The following is a 17848-nucleotide window of genomic DNA, read 5'->3' on the forward strand; positions in this document are numbered from 1 at the left end:
CTGCAAGCCAGAGGGAATTTCCACTGTAATTTCCTCTGAATGTGGAGGGACCCAGGTTTAGGTTCTCCAAATGTGGATTTGGCTAAGAATGTGGGGGTTTGGGGGGGTGAAATATTGGTAATGAAGTCTGGGGAGAAAGAACAGAGGGGAGGCTGAGAAAATGGAGTGTGGGATTGAGAATGTTACAGTAGAAAATAGAAAGTGCACATGCACAGAATGACATGGAGAGGGAAAGATGTGGAGACAGTGATGTGAAGGAAAGAGAGAGAGGAGGAGGGAGGGAGGGAGGGAGGGAGGGAGAGGGAGAGGGAGAGGGAGAGGGAGAGGGAGAGGGAGAGAGGGGAGAGAGAGAGCGAGAGAGAGAGAGTGGATGAATGGATGAAAATGGAATATAAGGATCAAAGACTGTTTTTCTGATTAGTGGTTCAATCTCATGCTCGGTCTCATCTGCACTGCACAGTGAAATGGCTGCGCGAATGGATGAAAATGGAATATAAGGATCAAAGACTGTTTTTCTGATTAGTGGTTCAATCTCATGAGGATTTCTGCACAAATTACTACTACTATCACCTGGGCGTGCATGACCAAGAACAGAACTCAACTCCAGGTCCCTACTAACCGACCCCCACCGGCATGATTATGCTAATTGTTTTCTCACAGGTAATTCAGGCATCAGCAGGCCAATAAAAGCTGTCCTCTCTGTTCTCTCTTCTCCAGACTCTGCTGTGAGCAGATGTCAGACAGAGCATGTTCATGTGGTTTGAGGGCTTAGCTTTGACAAGTAGGGGGTGGAATGTGTTGCTTGCATTTTTAAAGCCTGCTCTCGCCATTCCCTCTCCAGACTTGAAGACTTAACCTTGTAAAATATACAGACATACATATTCAAGCTGAGTTAAAGCCCACCTAATATACTCAGCACTGAATCAGCACATTCAAACTCATCACAATAAACAAATCTACTGTACATGGGCAGAAAAGGTATATAAAACCACAGTGAGGCTTTCAATAAGTTACATTCAGACAGGGAACCTAAGCAAATGCACAAAACCTTCTATCAATATCTTTTCCAGATTTGATTCCACCATCTTTCACATCTCCAAAAATAGAATTCAACTTAAACATATATAAAAAAGGGTCAAACTTACTACCCCCAGAGTTGTTCCTCCATGTTAGGTCTCTGTGTGCTTTTCCTCTGCACCTACGACTATGATGTGAGTTACATTAGTTCCAGGTGTGTAATTAGTGAGGGGTGCATGTTGCAGGTAAATCCTGTGAGATGATTGGTCCTCTGCTCCTGGTTCAAAGATCAAAAGCCAGTCTCAACGAGTTGCAGGAGAGACTTACCACAACCAAACTCATCTAGATGTTCAGCAAAAAAGGCTGTTTTTTAATATCAATTATTTGTATTCATTTTGGTACTGTTAAATTAAGTAAACACAGATCTACTGGTTTTTCTGTGGGTGTTTTTTAGGATGAAATTATAGACAGACCACAGAACAATATTTCATATTTCATTTGAGTATTTAGTCTTAAATTTGCCACAAGGCAGCAAAAGGTGTTTTCTACCAAATATGACCAAATAACTCCGGCTACAGCAACGTGTGTCAGTGTTATAGAATGATGCGTTCCTTCTGTTCCACCACTCGTCTGTGTTCATCCCATGCAATACTGCAGCCAAATGGCTGTGATCTCACATTTTCAAACACTCAGCTACTCATACTCACATCAGACGTGGGGAAAGTAGTAAAGCAGACAGATGGTGCTATAGTCACTGTGTTTGTGATAACCATGTGTTACGTCATAATTCCTTGTTATATTGTTATAATATAACAAATGCACCAGGTTGGAAAGTTATGAAGAAAAATAAGCTGTTATAATAAAATAAGTGGAATTTACATCAATTAATTTCAAAATGACCATGATAATTTTATCATTGAATGTCAAAGTGTACGTTGTGTTTGTCAATGAGTGACTTTCAGAACCACTCAAGGTCACATTACAACTTTGGACCTAAAGTGTGATGCCAGGCTATACATTTGTTGGATCTGTGACTACAGAAAATATTGTTGACTTCAGTTCAGTCTAATAGTGGAGTGGAGTGGACCTCCAGGTTTTGACTATTATGTTCTGTTCATTGAAGAGAGAGGGATGATGAGATGTGGGTGGATGAAATGTCGGATTTTCAGACACTTCAAATGTAATGAAGCACTAAGGTATGTGCTGTGAAGTGATCTAAGTGATATCAGGTGTGCAGGGTTCACTAACTATACCTTAGTAGAAATCAAAGAGGAAAAAAAAAAGGATTTCTGCACAAATTATGATCTAATTAAAGTGCAGACTCTCCAATTTTTTTTTTTTTACTACTATCACCTGGTTGGGTCATTTATATTGTATAGTTAAAATAAAAACAAATGGTCAAACTTTACAAATTCGCTAAGAATAAATCAAAGTCTCTGAATAAAGATTGCACGCAGAGTATTTACACTTCTTCATAATTGCCGTGACACACAGCCTGTCATTCCCCTCCTCTCCACACATTTTCCTTGTTATTTCTTCTTTTTGTCTTTTAGGTGTTGTGATTAAAGGAACTGTGTCCTTGTTCTCTCTCAGCAGTGAGTCCCGGTTATGATTAAACACACCAGATTACCATAGCATTCATTTGCCGGCTCTTAGCTCTGTTTCCTCAGTTGTCGTGTGACTATATTAGAAGGAAAAGTATGAATTATTAATTGTATAAACATAGAGGGGCGTAATTGTCTGGCCCTATCTGTCTCCGCTGTGGACTGATGTGGAAATGAGCTCCCATCTGAGTCACTGAGATAATGACTGGAGCCGAGTGAGGCAAGAAAAGGTGGAGAAAATGAAGAAGAAAAAAAAGAAATTCAGAAGGGAAAGTAAAAGAAAGGGGAGAGATAGAGGGAAAAAAGGAGGAGACAGCAGCTGTGCCGCACTATTAAAAACAAAATGCACACATGCTTATAGGCATGTGTGCATCACTTTCTAGTTCCTTGAGTACAGCATTCATTTATACTGTATGTAAATGCATGAACAACTGCAGGATTTTCTGTGTCTGTGCACCGGTGGTCGTACCTCCTCTCTTGTTGAGCTTGGCGTACCCAGGTGCATATCCAGTGGAAAAAACAGATGAGCTGGTGAAGGCTGTGTGAGGCAGCGAAGAGGCTAGAGCCTCATCACACTTTACTGTAAGGAAAAAAAAGAGAAAAAAACATTAAGAGATGGATGAAAGCAGGAACGCAAAACAGGTGAGAAAATAGATCTGCAGACAAGGACAACAGGACAGAATGAAAAACTTGTTCAGTATGCTTAAAATAAGTATACAATACTGCACAAGTCCTTTTGCACCACAAAGAAGGCCCATGCCCTGCTCTGTAGCATATAACCCTGAGTGTAATCACTGGTCTGGACACACTTCTGCACACCTGTACATCTGAGTGAACTGTGTGCCCAGTGACTCAGCGTAACAATGAGAAAAAGCCTAAAAAAAAAAAGACCAGAGGTACTGAGCTGTTCAATCATCGCTGACCTCCGTGTCAACCCACAACTCCTTCAATTCTCAAAAGAAACCCAGGAGAGGTGACTATACAACACTGCATAAGTGAGCAGCACAAAGAGAGCGAATTCCTACGTTGGAGAAGTGTACACAAATATCTATTTCCTAAACACAAACACAAACACACACACACAAACTAATAAAGTCTTCCCTTTCACTCACTCACTACATGCAAACAAAAACACTCTACCTCCTCTAGTACATTAGGCTTCACACAGAGGAAAATTGTGAATGGTCTGTCAGTCCAGGTAGAGCCATTTAAGGCAGTCAATAGCTCTCTGTCACTCGCACCTCCTATTTCAGCGTATATGAGGGAATGTCAGGCATGCTTTTTTTTATTCCACTTTAGTGAAGGTCAGAGATTCCTGTGCAGTTGGTCTGTTGGACATTTACTCACAGATGGGCTCACTATAATGACAGACGTCCTCCCATCCAAGTGATGCAGGACTGTGAGTGTCTCTGTGAGGGGTTGACAGCCAACTGCAGTCCACGCGGACATCCTATAGAGTGACCAAATGTTTCATTTTTGACATTTTTTTTGTCCAATTTATCACAATTTCTTGCATTCTTTTTTATGCATTTTTAAAATATTGACGATAATGTGACATATCCCGTGGCGATGAGGAAGGTAAGGCTGGCTGCTGTGAGTCATATATATACATATATGACTCACCTCATGACTAAATTACACACCGTTGCATGTTGTTTCATATTCATCCTAACCCTAACCCTAGAATCCCAAAACCACAGGTCAGGAGGAGAGGAAAAACCAAAATGTCTCCAATTTCTCAAGAGAGTGAGAGAAAAGTAAAGCTTCAGAAAAAAACAAAACAAAATAAAAAATAGAAAAACACACAAAAGAGAACGGCAATAGAACTGAAAGAAAATGACTGGACAAAAAGAGAGAAAGTCGATGAAACTGTGGAGGCAAACACAGAGCACTTCACACAGCCTCCAGTTATTTCTCAGGGCTTTCTTAACACTCAGGTGGAGGAGAATTGCTATCTAAAATAGCTACCGTACAAATGACAAAATGACACCTAATAATTATTAAAAACTATTTTAATTTAACGGATTTAATGGAAATGCAGTTATCACATTAATATTTGTGAAAATGCCTTTTCCTCTCCCCCTCTCTCTGTCTCTCTTTGCATAATGCAAACTCATCATCACGCATGTCATTTCTCATTCATTTTTCAGAAATAAAATATCTCTTTTTTTCTCATAAACCAAATGTATTACTTTTTGCAAATATATGAAATTAATCTTCTAGGGCCTCTAGAGGTTCAATGTAATAATATACTAGAAAGCAGTGGATTAATCACGATTATTCATGATTAATTGTGACCATTTCTATTCATAACTACTCGTAGCAGCAGCTAGATGTATGTTTCATACCTGTTTATATTTGTGACTAATTAAAATGATGGGAATATTGTTATGAAAACAAAAAGCCAAGAAAAACAGATGAAGATATCGCTAAAGAGACAGATTGTGGATTTGAGTTATTATTGTGTATCTGGATAGTGCGTAGAACAGCTTTTTTTCAGCAGGGTGTGCGAATAACATGAGCATCAATGATATGTGAATGAAATATGGAATTAGTGGATGTACAATCCATGTCATTCTATTACTGTGTAAACATCCATTACACATTTTAATCTGATTATTTACACAAAGTGTCCTGAAATGTAGCTCTTACACCCGTATTTAAACAGTTGGTGTAAATAGAGGGGAAAAAACAAACACTTGGAATGAACAACATATCATTTAAATTTGTTTTGAAGATTAATCCTCTACGAATGAGGTTCTTTCCTGTGTATCACATGCGACCACATGACATGGTGAGAAAACCGGACATGAAAAGATTGAATAATGCAGATCACGTGATGCTGTCTGAAGTGTGGGATCAAAGGCACTGATATTTGCCAATGCCTCAAGATCTGGTATTTTAGAGCAAGCAAATGACTACAATATCCAAGTACAAATGTCAGCCTATTCCCTTGAGATTGACAGACAGGTAGTTTCACGCCTGATTGAATAATAAGAGAGAGAGAAACAGGTTGAGGGAGAAAGAGGGAGAGAAGAAAGGGTGAAGAGAGTCACTCCTTGAGCCCAGATCTTTTTTGTGTGACATTTCGAGCTATGTAAATAACTAGTACATAGGATAAAAGCAAGAAGGAGATGTGTCAGAAGGTACCAAACGTAACCCGAGCCTTTAAAATACAGCACTTGGCCAGCTTGTTCCAGGGACTTTACACTGCCACCACATCTCTGGAACGAAAGGGAGTTGGACACAAACAGGGCACTATATACCCAGGAAGAATTTCATGACACCCTAAAGATCGGTTGAGATAAAATCACAAAACTAAATTTTATCATCCAGGATGTGGCATAAAAAGACAGAAAGTTGCGATGTCTACAAAAATCCCAAAATGTCATACACGCTACCATGGCTCTCCATGGACAGAACTGACAAAAATACTTTACAGTACTTATCAGGATGACATGACACAGGGAGTACTTACAGCTCACCTTTTACAAACAATAGACTTCAACATGGTGGCAAGTGCCGATGCTTCTAAAGTTATCGTTTGCCGTCATGTATTTACTTTACGTTGGTGGGCCAGCAAGGAACATTCAGTTGACTTTGAGTAAACCTAAAACAATCTCTGCTATCTTTATTCACTGACAGGGAAAGTGTAGTGTGTGTGGGTTCAGTTTGGTCCTGTCAAATCCGCCCTCTGAGGAACACCAACACTGAATAGGACTTGGGGGCTTTTTCTGGAGTCCAGTCCTGAACACAGGGGAAGCTGTCATGAGCGCCGACGGCAGCATGGAGATGTGGGCTGACTGTCCAGACTCTTATTGTGAGATCCTGTGTCTGTGCAAGCCACAGGTCTCTGGAGTGTTTCAGAGCAGTATCTGTTTTATGAGCTGCGGCAGGCTGCCTGTTCTAAACTCCTGTATGCATCAGAAATAGTTTAGAAAAGAAGAATTTTTTTTTTATTATTTCCAGATGAATATTTTGTTATTAAAAACAAATGTCAGTTATTTGCCTTTGTGGCAGACCATAGAGCCAAAAGAAATAGATAGGCGGTAACTGGTATCAAATCAAACTTGTCGTCATAGCTGCAGAAAAAAATATAATTTTATTTTTAATTTATTTTAGTTACTTTTTACCTTTTGCTATAACACAGAACTACAAATATCTGCTGTATATGAGCTGTTATTTTTTTCCAAAGCATTTTTGTCCATGGAGTCAAAGAGAAAATGCTTTTAAAGGCAGCCAAGTGGCTACTCACTAATTAATAACATACACATGTTGTCTTGGACACCTGGAACTCCATGACAGCAGCTCCCTTGAGGGGCTTCACAGAGTATTATACAGGGGGACACAAACTAACAGATGTTGTGCAGCCCAGAAATGTCTATCTAATTGGTATTACAGATGCTTGTCCTAACCATTAGCCACTGTCTTCAGAACAAAACAAAAGGGTGAGGACGAGATACAGGATTCTTTCTTCTTCCACGGAAACATGAAAGACTGATCAAACGTACTACAGTAGAGTCATTTAAAGCCAATGTATTATTGAAAAATACTCCAATCAATTGAGTTTCATTGAAAGAGACAAAGTACTTGGGACTACAGTATATACTCATCAAAAGATACATTTCAGCCAAGTCCATCTGAGCACTAGAGGAAACAAATAAACACTGAGAGCAATAAACTCTAAAATACCGTGTTGGGTAACATGCAATACTATGTGCAAAATGTTCAAATAATGTTTCACGGGTATATTCTTACCTTCCTAGACTGTACAACTTCACAGAACAGTGAAACCTCTTTGCTACAGTCCAACAGTCAGCAACAAATCCCTGACTCAGCCATAACTGCTTTAGGGTGCAGTTTTTTGTATCTAGTAGAATAATGCTACAGTAAATCCTCTATCCATACCAACCATTGAAGATCTTTTTTTTATTTTTTTTATTTAAACAGTTAGCTTTTACACTAAAATCAAGAAATCGGGCACTGCAACAACTTCACAGTACCACCTACTGGGGTGGAGGGGATGTTCTACATGTGGAAGTTAGACCACAGAGAATATATGTGGTTTCTGACACCAGTCGAGGATTGTTTTTGTACATGGGGAGGAGCAGTAATTGTGTTCTGCCCCCTGTACACATTAGTCTATTCTGCTATGCAAACGTTGTACAGTTTACTTAAAGGGCAAATAAGTTACATTTTTTACATAACACAAAAGTAACACTTAAACATTGAGGGATTATATCTTGTAATCTACAAAAGCTCCCCCTACAGTACAAGTTGTTTTGTTGGCTGCAGTGGCTCAGATGATAAGTGTTTTAGACAGTCTGAGGTATATTTTCACTCCTAAATGTTGAACAGATATTCAAGTTTTAGATAAAAAAGTAATAGTGCTGTGACATTTATAAATGTGAAGCCATTTACTTTGTCTTTTCTTATTCATATTGCATCCAGTCTGGCCATAAATTTGTGGCAAGGCTTAATTATACATCTTTGTGTGCAGTGTCCCGAACACTGGGTGGCATTAAATAACAAATGACACTGAAGTGAATAGCAAACGACAGTAGAAGTCTGTTCACTTCTGTTAAAATATCAGTATCGCATTCAGATCAAAAACGGCAGTTTACCTCTCAATAACATGTTGCCAAGCTTCATTTTTTAGGCTGAGACAACAATTTAAAACAGGTAAAATAAATTACATTTTTCTACCTAAATTTTCAGAAAAAGGGTGAGTGTTGATGTAAATCCCATTTGGCTGAGGGTGAGGTACCTGGGTAGGGTATCGTGAGAAACAACACAGACATACATAAAAGAAACAGTGCTGTAGAATATCGCACGCTGAGCTAGACGCAACACATGGCTATTCACACACACAAACTCACACGCACACATATGTACAGTATATGTTTCCGCTCATGACTACATGTTCGGCAAAACTCGACAAAATATTGAAAACTAAGTACATACAGATGGAGGTTAGCACACAACAGAACGGCAAATTAACTGAATTTATAGTGGAAGACGGTTAGGTGTTGAAATTTCTTCCTCCTGCCTCAACACTTTGCTGTATTGGTTCATCTAATATTTATTTAAGTAATTAAAAGGATGCTCAGGATGACTGATTTAGTGTGTCAGTAGTCCATAAAGTTCAAGGCTGCTTTATAGGAGGGGATTGTACAGAGGCCTGGCTTGGAGTACTGTGGTTTTTTGGATGGAGTTTTAAGAGGAAGACGAGAGCAGGGGGGGTAGTATACTGTACACATACAGTAGTTGCACTTATAAAGTAATAGAGATGGAGGTCATAAAAGTCAAGAATAGGAGTGATAAAAAAGATAAATACAGTTTATGCCTTTTTCTGTCTGTTATTGAAGTTTTATGAAGTCAAGTGGACCAGTATTGTAATATCCATCCATCCATCCATTTTCATCCGCTTATCCGTTACCGGGTCGCGGGGGCAGCAGTCGCCACCCAAATCACATTGCACCGTACCAACCCCCTTAAACCTTCCTGCGGGTGGTGAGTCCACTGGAAGGTACTAACCGCCCTAACCGGGATTCAAACTTGCCCAGGAGGTGAGCCCTGGGGTTCCACACCAATGACAGAGACATTGCCTCTGGGCCAAAGTGCCACTAGTATTGTAATATAACAAAGAAAAATATAACATAAATAGTAAAGAAGCCCTAACCATTTATATCACATTAATTTGTCCCTGTCGTAATAATGTGGCCAAAAAAACAGGAACAGGAATAAACATCGGAATTTGTGCGTGGTGTCTCTTAACTTTTCATGTGTGCTGGGTAAACCAGACAGCATCAAATTGTCAATTTGCTGCAAAACAGTACAATGGCACACAGTGCTGAAAAAAAAAAAAAAACAAGCAACAGGGACTGCAGCAGAATGTTTGTAGTTTGATAAACCTTTAGTTTCCCATCAGCTCATTATATACACCAGGAACAAAAATGCAAACAACTGTAACCAAGTCATCACAATTTCCCATTTGTTTAATTCATCACTTAAAGTAGATCAAGACCATCTTTAAATAAAACATGATTGATGGAATGTGTTACCTCTAATGAACCCAAATGATAAGTAAAAAAAAGTCCTTAAATATCTCAGTAAACCAGCTTTTTTTGGACACCTTTGGAATTATAACGTCTTTCGACCTTTTTCACTCACTCTTGTATACTGTATAAAATCACTGTAACTGATGCTATTGTTGCCCCTTCTTTGATATAAATCACAGTTTATCCAACACCCTTTAAATCTGCATCCCTCCCTCTCTCTGCAGATATGATGCACTGTTTGACCTTCCCACTAGGTGTCAGCTCAGATAAGTTACACCGCCCGCTTCAGTGAACTCTCAACTGATCTCACTACAGCTGCATGAAGCATAACCTGCTGTCCCTCATCAATGAAGTACCAGCAAAAGAGTGTGTGCACAAGTGTGTGTCTGTGTTTATGCACAATCTTACGTAGCTCACCGTAGAAAGTGGGTTCATGAATCTCGCGTGTGTTACTGTCACCTTGTGTGGCATGATGTATGGCTAAAATTGACTGCGCATGCAAGTCGCTTCCATAATAAACAAGGTGAGCTGAGGCTAAACCCACACATGCATGACAGGTTGGCTTTAAACAGTTCATTCAATTCTGCCGACCTAATCTGTGCACAATTAGCAGCTGATTATGAAGGGAGCAGCTCATTACACTGCACCACCATCATCAGTCCAGAGTGCATTCTTCACATCCTGGTTACTTTTAAAGGTCAGTGGGCTCACTGATGAGAAATTAAAGCTTAGCATTGTTTCAGCTGTACATAACTCTTAGTTTTGTAATTAGAGAGCAGAGGGAACTCTGAGAATATAAAAGAATGTGATATTAAAGTGGATGTTAATGTAAGTGTGAATACATATCACAGAACCTTTTTTTTTTCTTTATGTTAATTGTTAAACCTTGCTTCCAACCTGCTGTCTTTTAAATTACTTGTACATTATATAATATAGGCCATAAACAAGAAGCATATCATTTGTCCTTAGATACTGTATCTTGGTATACTATTGCTATATATGTTCAAGTTATTGTATATGGATGGAAAGAAAACTTATCAGGGTTTTATTTGTAGCACCGTATAGAAGGACTTTCAATGTTGGACGTGTGGACAGCTCCAGAGACAGAGGTGTAAAAACAGGCTGTCCTTAAAGTGTATAAATTCAGGGAACTTTAATATAGATAATTTATAGATTAACTATTTTGAAAATCCAATTTCTTTTAATTTAAGACTGCATTTACATCATTGGACTGAAACACTAATTTGCCCACAGAAAAAAAAAATAGTCTTGTAACCAGATAATTAAGAAGGTGAGATATGTGTTATGTTGACACCAATTATGTAATTTAGTGCATTCAGGAAAATTAAGGCTCCACTGTGGCTATTCATCAAGGTAAACTGCGAGGCTGAGGAATCCTCTGGTTGTCATTCTGTGCCAGATGCAATTAGGGTTGGAAGGTGTTGTTCATCACAGGCGTGTAAAGATGTGTAAAGGAAAGCAAATCTATACGTTTGTATAGACTCAATTACACCGCTGCATTACAGTTATGCAGTGTTATTGATTAGGTGAGTTTAGTTAGCAGTCAGATGAGGAATGATAAGATATGACGTCTCACAGTAGATGATGATGTGACAGTTCATGACGCCATTAAAGATCTCAGAGTTGTGAATATATTCTACAGCACACCGTACAGCAGTCACACAGTATTATAATCACTGGCAGTGCTTTGTTTGCTGTTTGTCAACTCACTCACACGTGTGAACACACTTGATGAGATATGACGTACAGGGAAAAACAGAACATATGTGGGCACCATCCCACCTCCACATCAACACGTAAATAACAGCAGCATCCACTCCCATGTGTGAAGTTGTCGGTGATAAATAGGAGTCCCTTATTAAAATGTATGTGTACAGCCATATTTACTGTGATGGTACATGGGGACAAAGTCAAAAATACATTAAATACTGGTGATAATAAAACATGCATACATTGTTCCTACTCCACGTAAAAATCCAATGTGGGTCAATGTCAGAATAATCAATGACTTCCATGCTGCTATTGTGCTCTGCATGGACCTTTGTCATTTCCACCAAAGAAGTCAAGGAGAAATCCTTTCCCTGCCACCCTGCATGCTCATAAATGTGATTTGCTGCCAATCTGGCAACTGAAAGCCATAATAACCATCGCTCTCTCCCCTGCCCTCCACCCCTCTGTCAGCCCTAAACTCTGCTATACTGAGAAACAATATGTTCTGATGGGCAATAAAACATCAACGCGGGGAGAAGCGGCGAAGGACAGCAGCTGAAGGAAAACAGCAGGAAAAATATAAAACTATATGCAATGAAATACATTTCCATCCATAGAACTAATCTGATTACCTTCATTTTGGAACTTGATGATTTTTGCAGTCCAAAAGGTATTACTATATGAGGAGGCTGTTCGGTGCAAGGTGAGACAAATTTGCATCATACATAGTTGGAGTCCTTGAAACTATTTGAAAGATTCCAGTAAAAAAAAAACTCATAAATTATCCAAAAGCAACAAAGAGAAGATTTGTGCATTTTGTGGTTTGAGAAAAAATAACAAACAAACATTGTTAGATTGAATTGCAGTGGGAACATTTTTAATGACCAAATATATCAGTTAAGGTACCTGAATGGTTTAAAGCAGTGTTTGACTTAAGAAAAAACTGCTCTTCCTAATAATTGATGGAGGAACTGGAATGGAACTGGAAGGCAAACATTATTTAAATCCAAACTGTATTTTGTTTTTTTCTTAGCTTTTTACATGTAATGGCTATGAAATGTTTACTTCAAGTTCAAAGACAAAACCCAAAATACAGCTGTCTGCTAATAAAAGTGGGAGTAATACTTCAAAGAGGCAGATTGAAACGTGTGTCAAAGAGTGTTTGCTCACTTTAACCTGCAGTGATTTGAACACAAGTGGGGCTGGAAATAGAGTTCACGAAGCCATCCACTTTATATCAGGTTATATTGAAACTTGCCCTGCAGCTCTTTCTCGAAACTCCACAGCTCAAATATTGACAGTAAACGGAGTGCACAGCAGTCTTAGACAGACAGTAGCCACCCAGGGTTACATAACACTGGCTAACTTGGGCTAGCTTAACTCGTGGCAGACCAACACCAGTGATGCCTGTAAGGTTCTAGAAGAAAGCCTAACCAGTTTATGGTTGTGTTGATGCAGGTGAATTGGGCTGATTACAGAACTATGTTAGCACGATCTCATTGGACGAAGTAAAGATGTCGATCATATAACGTCAATACAAGCATGTAGCCAAATGTAGCATGAAGCCTAGCTTCCTACCTTAGGTTCAAGGATCAGTGTGTTGATAGCAGAATTGCTGGTTCAAATTCCATGCCAAGCAGGGCTATAATGTGTTCAGTTAACCCCCGAAAACATCACTACTGCCGCCCACTGCTCCTGTTTTATTGATGGGATAAATAAAGAGGATGTATTTTCATTGTGAGTATGTGGGCAGGAAGGGGACATTTTTACAGGAAACATGGTTAGCAAAAGTATTTTCAGGAACTGTATGACAGTATAAAATCATTCACATGAGAAAAGAAAAACGATGAGACATTTTAACAGTGTGGGAGACCCTCTGTTAAATTGAATAAAGACCACTGGCATTAAGTGAGGACTTTTTGTCAAACTTATTTCCTGCACTGCTGCATGTCCTTTTGTGAATCTCTAAAATAGTCATCTGTCCACTGCCAAGCAAATGCACGTACAAATAAAAGAGTGATAGGGCTCAGATAAAAGACATGCACAGACATGGCAGAAATAGGATAATGAGCGGTGGCAGCTTTAATGGAAAGGAATAAATTATGGTCACTGGTAATTATAACAGTCACAGAGATGAAGTCTGCTATTTCTGAACCGGCTTAATTACTGTGGATCATTTGAGTTCAGTGTGAGTTCAGACTCAACCCAGTGGGGTAAGAATATAGACTGGTTATGAAAGAGTGGATTTGCAATCAGATTGGACGAAACATGTCTCTAAGTGTATGTTCTCTGAAAAACAATTACATAAAACACAGAAAAGGATAGACCCACGTGCATGAATGCCATGGGAAGTAAAGTGCTAATTAGAGGCAAGGTCCATCTGTTAACGACCTTCAGCTTCAAGACCCACGGCAGGCTGACAAATTAGGGTTCTCTCTCGCGGCCACACAGGGGCTCCCACAGGTTAATGGGGAACTGAGGACTGACTTTGTGCGACTCCAAGACAATGCATTTTCACCTGCATGCGTGTGTGTGTGTGTGTGTGTGTTTATGTATTGTGTGTGCAGATCTACTGCGAGCCTAATGGAAACCAAGCTGAGCTAAGCCTCCGCAGTGACTGAGGTTTGCTAACAGGGATTTTGCATTGTTCTGCATGTCAGTAATACCTGACAGCCGCAGGAATTAGCTTTACTCGTGGTCAAGCAATACAACACCAAGCTTATAACAGTTAGCTGTGTTTGTGCTGTGGCTACAAGGCTTTAACAGTGTTTACTCATCGTGTATTAGGTGATGTTTCTGTGGCTGGGATGTGAACAATATCCACACAGAGGGTATTAGCAGGGTGTCCATTAGGTAGAATTACCATGCTCGGAGGTAATACTGTGGAACATTACATGGTGAGTCTCCGCTGGTCACAGTAACCTTTGGGATAAACTTTTGACTTCAATCCTGATTCAGTTCCTTTGTACTTAATGGGTAATGAGCTAATTTAGCCTCTTTGACTCCCTTTCTACCCTTTCTCATACTTTAGTTAAATATTAAGGGTATTGTGTAAATTGTTCCCAAGAGTCTTGAGAAAAAAAAGCAGGACATGAAAAGATAATGTGTATGTTAACTGATTAAAGCCCAGCAAGAGGAACTGGATTTTGTTTTTCTGTGTTAATAAGAGAAAAACACATTTAAATTCCCATATCGTGTCATTTTAAGACATAATATGCCACTTGGTGCAATACAATTAAGGAAATAAAATACACCTTTTGTCAAAGAGCTTTGGTTTTCTAATGTGTGTATGGGTATATATTGGAAGGCAATATATTCTTTATAGAGGCTCTCCAAAACATGGAATTGCCAAGTACAGAGAAGTTTGCCAATTTTGTAAACTAATATTTAGGTTTTACATATACCTGACATAAAACATAGATATGGAGGTCTTAAACCTATGTTTTCTGATACCATTAACCTGGCTGATATCAACAATGAAACACAGTCTTATTAATATAAATTATCTCCACCCTTCTGTCGCCTGTCCTTGCCCCCACCGGTACTGCATTCTAACACCTGAACTGTTCTCTACTGAAAAAGAACATTAAGCACAACATAGATTCAGTGAGTCGCATCCAGCTTATTGCTCAAACGACAGAAGGTCACAGAGAAGGTGTTGAATATATCATTGAGATGGCTGACTTTGGCCCAAACTGCAATTAACACCTGTCAGCCTCTCCTTCACTTCCAACACCCCACCTGGACTGCTAACACTACTGATCTGAGGCTTAGCGGAAACTGTTTTTCTAGGTACTCAGGTGTCAGGCAGTAAAATAAGAAGTAATCCGTGAACGTGGATTCATCCAAATGGGAGATAATGAAATTTTAGACAGTCCTTCGCAAAGGTTTAATTAGCTTATTTATTTTGATTCATAAACATCAGCCCACACTCTTCCAATCTCACGCCACATTATGCTGCCTCTCCACTGGCCTTTTCACAGACATCAGTTAACAGCGACCGGGAAGCTTAGCCGAGCGTAACAGGGGTTACACACGGGCCTTCCACATAATGTCAGCGCTTATTCCCTGATGTAAAAAAATGCTGACCACAATCAACAAATGCCACAGCACCAGGACAGTTTGTGCCAACCCAGAGATAAATATCTAAGTTTTTTGTTGTTTGTTTTGCAAAAAATTGAAATTCTAATATTCATGTTATGTTCTAACTTTTGGTGATTAAAGATAATTAATTTGTAAATACCACTTGGAGGGAGGAACGAACGTGACGAGTAGTTTTTCTCACTGCTCATTAGCAGTGCGACCATGCAACGTGAAAATACACACGCCATAAAAATGGAACAAGGAGTATGAGTTTGTGACGATGACGAATGGCGTTAAATTTTTACATAAGGAAAACTAAACTCACGCTCTTTTTTATGTGATTAAATACAACAAGTCCAGAACGATTCTGTGGGGGAACAAGCCGTGGGCCCTCACACTGTGTGAACAAATGATGAAGAGTGACTAAGAAACTTATATGTTTTGTGAACACAGTCCATCGCTGCAGGAGCTGTTGACGACACTTGACTCTAAAACTGAATGTTAAGATGGCTGCATCAGCACCAGAGTGGAGTGTATTTTCTCTCTTTCTCGCTGTACAGTACATGAGGGTTTTATTACACAAGGTTACAGAGGGTTACAGCCTTTATATCAGAATTAAGACAATAATAGGACATAAAAAATAATTTTCCTACTAATTGGTGCTTAGCTTTATAACGTGACAGTTAAGACGCTGATGTTAGTTTTTTTTCCTGTTTCTCTAATGTAGTTTTTACTGTCTAAGTTCTAAAACATTTAGAGCGTTTGAACGTGTGTGTGTGTGTGTGTGTGTGTGGCAGTAGATGTACTTGATTGATGGAGCTGCAGTGGTGCTGCAGGAAGAGAGCACATAAGGAAGAACAAATGAGAAAGAGAGAGAGAGTAAAAAGAAGGCTGTAGTCAAATCGCTGTAACAGTAAATGCTGAGTACAAAAAACATGTACAGAGGGCACGGAAGAATGTACAGAGGACAAACCAGGGGCAGAGGAGGAGAAAAGTTAAAGAAGGAATATAAATCAGGTGCAAATGTTTTAAAGCAGACACAGCTCTAGTCTTTGTTTTACATACACACACGTTCACACAACAAAATATGTCTTCTTCTCTCACAAACATTAAAAACAGTATAAAATACAGAATCACCTCAGCAACTGATGTGAAATCACCAACGCTGTATCTAGAGAAAATAAAGCTACACATCAAGGTACTGCAGTTTAATTACTTCTCCTGGATCCCTCTGGATTTCTAAAACTGATTTTCAAAACTTGGCTTTCAAAAGTGATTCATTTCACCTGTCACAAACACAGAAAGCCAAGTGTTCAGTGAAGAAAACAAGTGAAGGTGATCAACTGAGCTTTTTCCCAGTCTCCTTTGTTAACAATCAACTGTGAGGCTCACCTTTGAAATACAATCAGCTGATGTAATAAGTCTGTTTGTTATTAATTGAAAACTCAACACATCTTTCTCCACACTCCAATGACAAACAGCTAATTCATGACACAGCTGTACTGAAATGTTGCTAACTCGTTTTCTTTCTCTATGTACTAGCATGAGGTTCACAGCCCAAGACTGATACGGTCTGGTGTATTATAGATGGGTATGAAAGGATGGTCTGGTCTTTGCAAGTAGAATAGGTCAGGGCCCACATCTTAAAATTGAACATTTAACAATACAGCATAGACAATTTAGCGATAGAGTTCACTTTTTTGTTATAATAATAACCAATATCAGAGAAAAAGCTTTCAAACTGTCCAGAACAATATTGTAAAATTTTGGGTGAAAACCAAGTACCAAAAACTAAATAATAATATAAATATAACATAATAAAATAATGCTGAAAAAAAAAACAGTTTCACTCCGTCTGATTAACAAAGGTTGAAGCGCATGATTTTTTTTAGGAAGAAACCCAACTTTTCTAGGAATACGATTCAATGAAGCCAATAGTATTAGCTAGTTGACAACTGTATATTTATATTTTTAAGTTCACTATTATCTGGGTCTCACATCAAGGCAGTTAAAGCCCGAGGGAAAACAAAAAAAAAATCTTTGTTGTAGCTTGAAGCCCTGTTTCATCCCTCTGTTTTGACATTTCCAATATAAGTCTTTGGTGCGACAGAGATGAACTCCTCGCTGCGTGCTGGAGTAATAACAGAGGCTTACTGAGGTACAACACAGAAAGAGACACCAGGGAACTTTTGGAGCTTGTTGTTCTTTGATACAGTGTTCAGACATTTGGTCCACCAATCAACACAGTTGGTTTCATTCTCTCTTTTGTTTTAGTCCAATTACATCAATCATCCTGCTACAAATTACACCCACACTCCACTCGACTCCAAACTAATATTACTCTGAAAATAA

The 17848-nt window shown here is 39.0% G+C and overlaps 1 protein-coding gene across 4 annotated transcripts in view; it reads right to left on the reverse strand.

Moving 5' to 3' along the window:
• Positions 1–17848, reverse strand: part of cntnap2a (contactin associated protein 2a) — a 241864-nt gene that overhangs the window by 145395 nt on the left and 78621 nt on the right. For 3 of the 4 annotated variants that reach the window (XR_003049312.1, XM_025054369.1, XM_025054370.1), the window contains exon 2: positions 3091–3201. Coding sequence is in view for 2 of the 4 variants with exons in the window: in XM_025054369.1 (XP_024910137.1) it covers positions 3091–3201 (111 nt within the window). In the remaining 2 variants the exon portion in view is untranslated. Of the gene's footprint in view, positions 1–1145; positions 1211–3090; positions 3202–17848 lie in introns of those variants that run through there. The other variant, XM_008307446.3, reaches the window with a different exon arrangement.

This window comes from Cynoglossus semilaevis, chromosome 3 (genome assembly GCF_000523025.1).
Source record: "Cynoglossus semilaevis isolate Cse_v1.0 chromosome 3, Cse_v1.0, whole genome shotgun sequence".
NCBI classification, from domain to species: Eukaryota; Metazoa; Chordata; class Actinopteri; order Pleuronectiformes; family Cynoglossidae; genus Cynoglossus; species Cynoglossus semilaevis.